This window comes from Penaeus monodon, chromosome 21 (assembly GCF_015228065.2).
Source record: "Penaeus monodon isolate SGIC_2016 chromosome 21, NSTDA_Pmon_1, whole genome shotgun sequence".
In the NCBI taxonomy this organism is placed as follows: Eukaryota; Metazoa; Arthropoda; class Malacostraca; order Decapoda; family Penaeidae; genus Penaeus; species Penaeus monodon.
This window is the reverse complement of record NC_051406.1, coordinates 18957546-18957852: the sequence shown is the minus strand read 5'-3', so window position 1 is coordinate 18957852 and position 307 is coordinate 18957546. Positions and strand designations below refer to the sequence as shown.

The window sequence follows — 307 nt, the reverse complement described above, 5'->3', positions numbered from 1 at the left end:
TTACACACACATACAATTATGGTATCTGTGTAATATTCTTTTCTCTTTTCAAACCATACAATAAAAGTATGCCATGTGAACCAAAATACATCAAAATAAACGAAACAAAATTGTATCTGACCTGTCGCAGCCGCTGCCACTGTGCCTTCTTCGGTGACGTCAATGGTGGCCTGGTGCACCGTCTCGTCCACAGAGAGAGGCTGGGAGACCGTAAAGCCTGTCAAGTCTGCTTGCTGGGAGAAGAGTTCCCTTATCCCCATGTCCAGAAGCGTCTGCAGGCAAGAGGGATTTTATTTTACATGGTTAT

At 44.3% G+C, this 307-nt stretch overlaps 1 protein-coding gene across 1 annotated transcript in view; it reads right to left on the bottom strand.

Annotated features, from left to right (window-relative positions):
• LOC119586299 (ovalbumin-related protein X-like) overlaps positions 1–307 on the bottom strand; it is a 52031-nt gene that overhangs the window by 2011 nt on the left and 49713 nt on the right. The window contains exon 5 of the mRNA XM_037935005.1: positions 122–272. Coding sequence (XP_037790933.1) covers positions 122–272 — 151 coding nt within the window. The remainder of the gene's footprint in view (positions 1–121; positions 273–307) is intronic.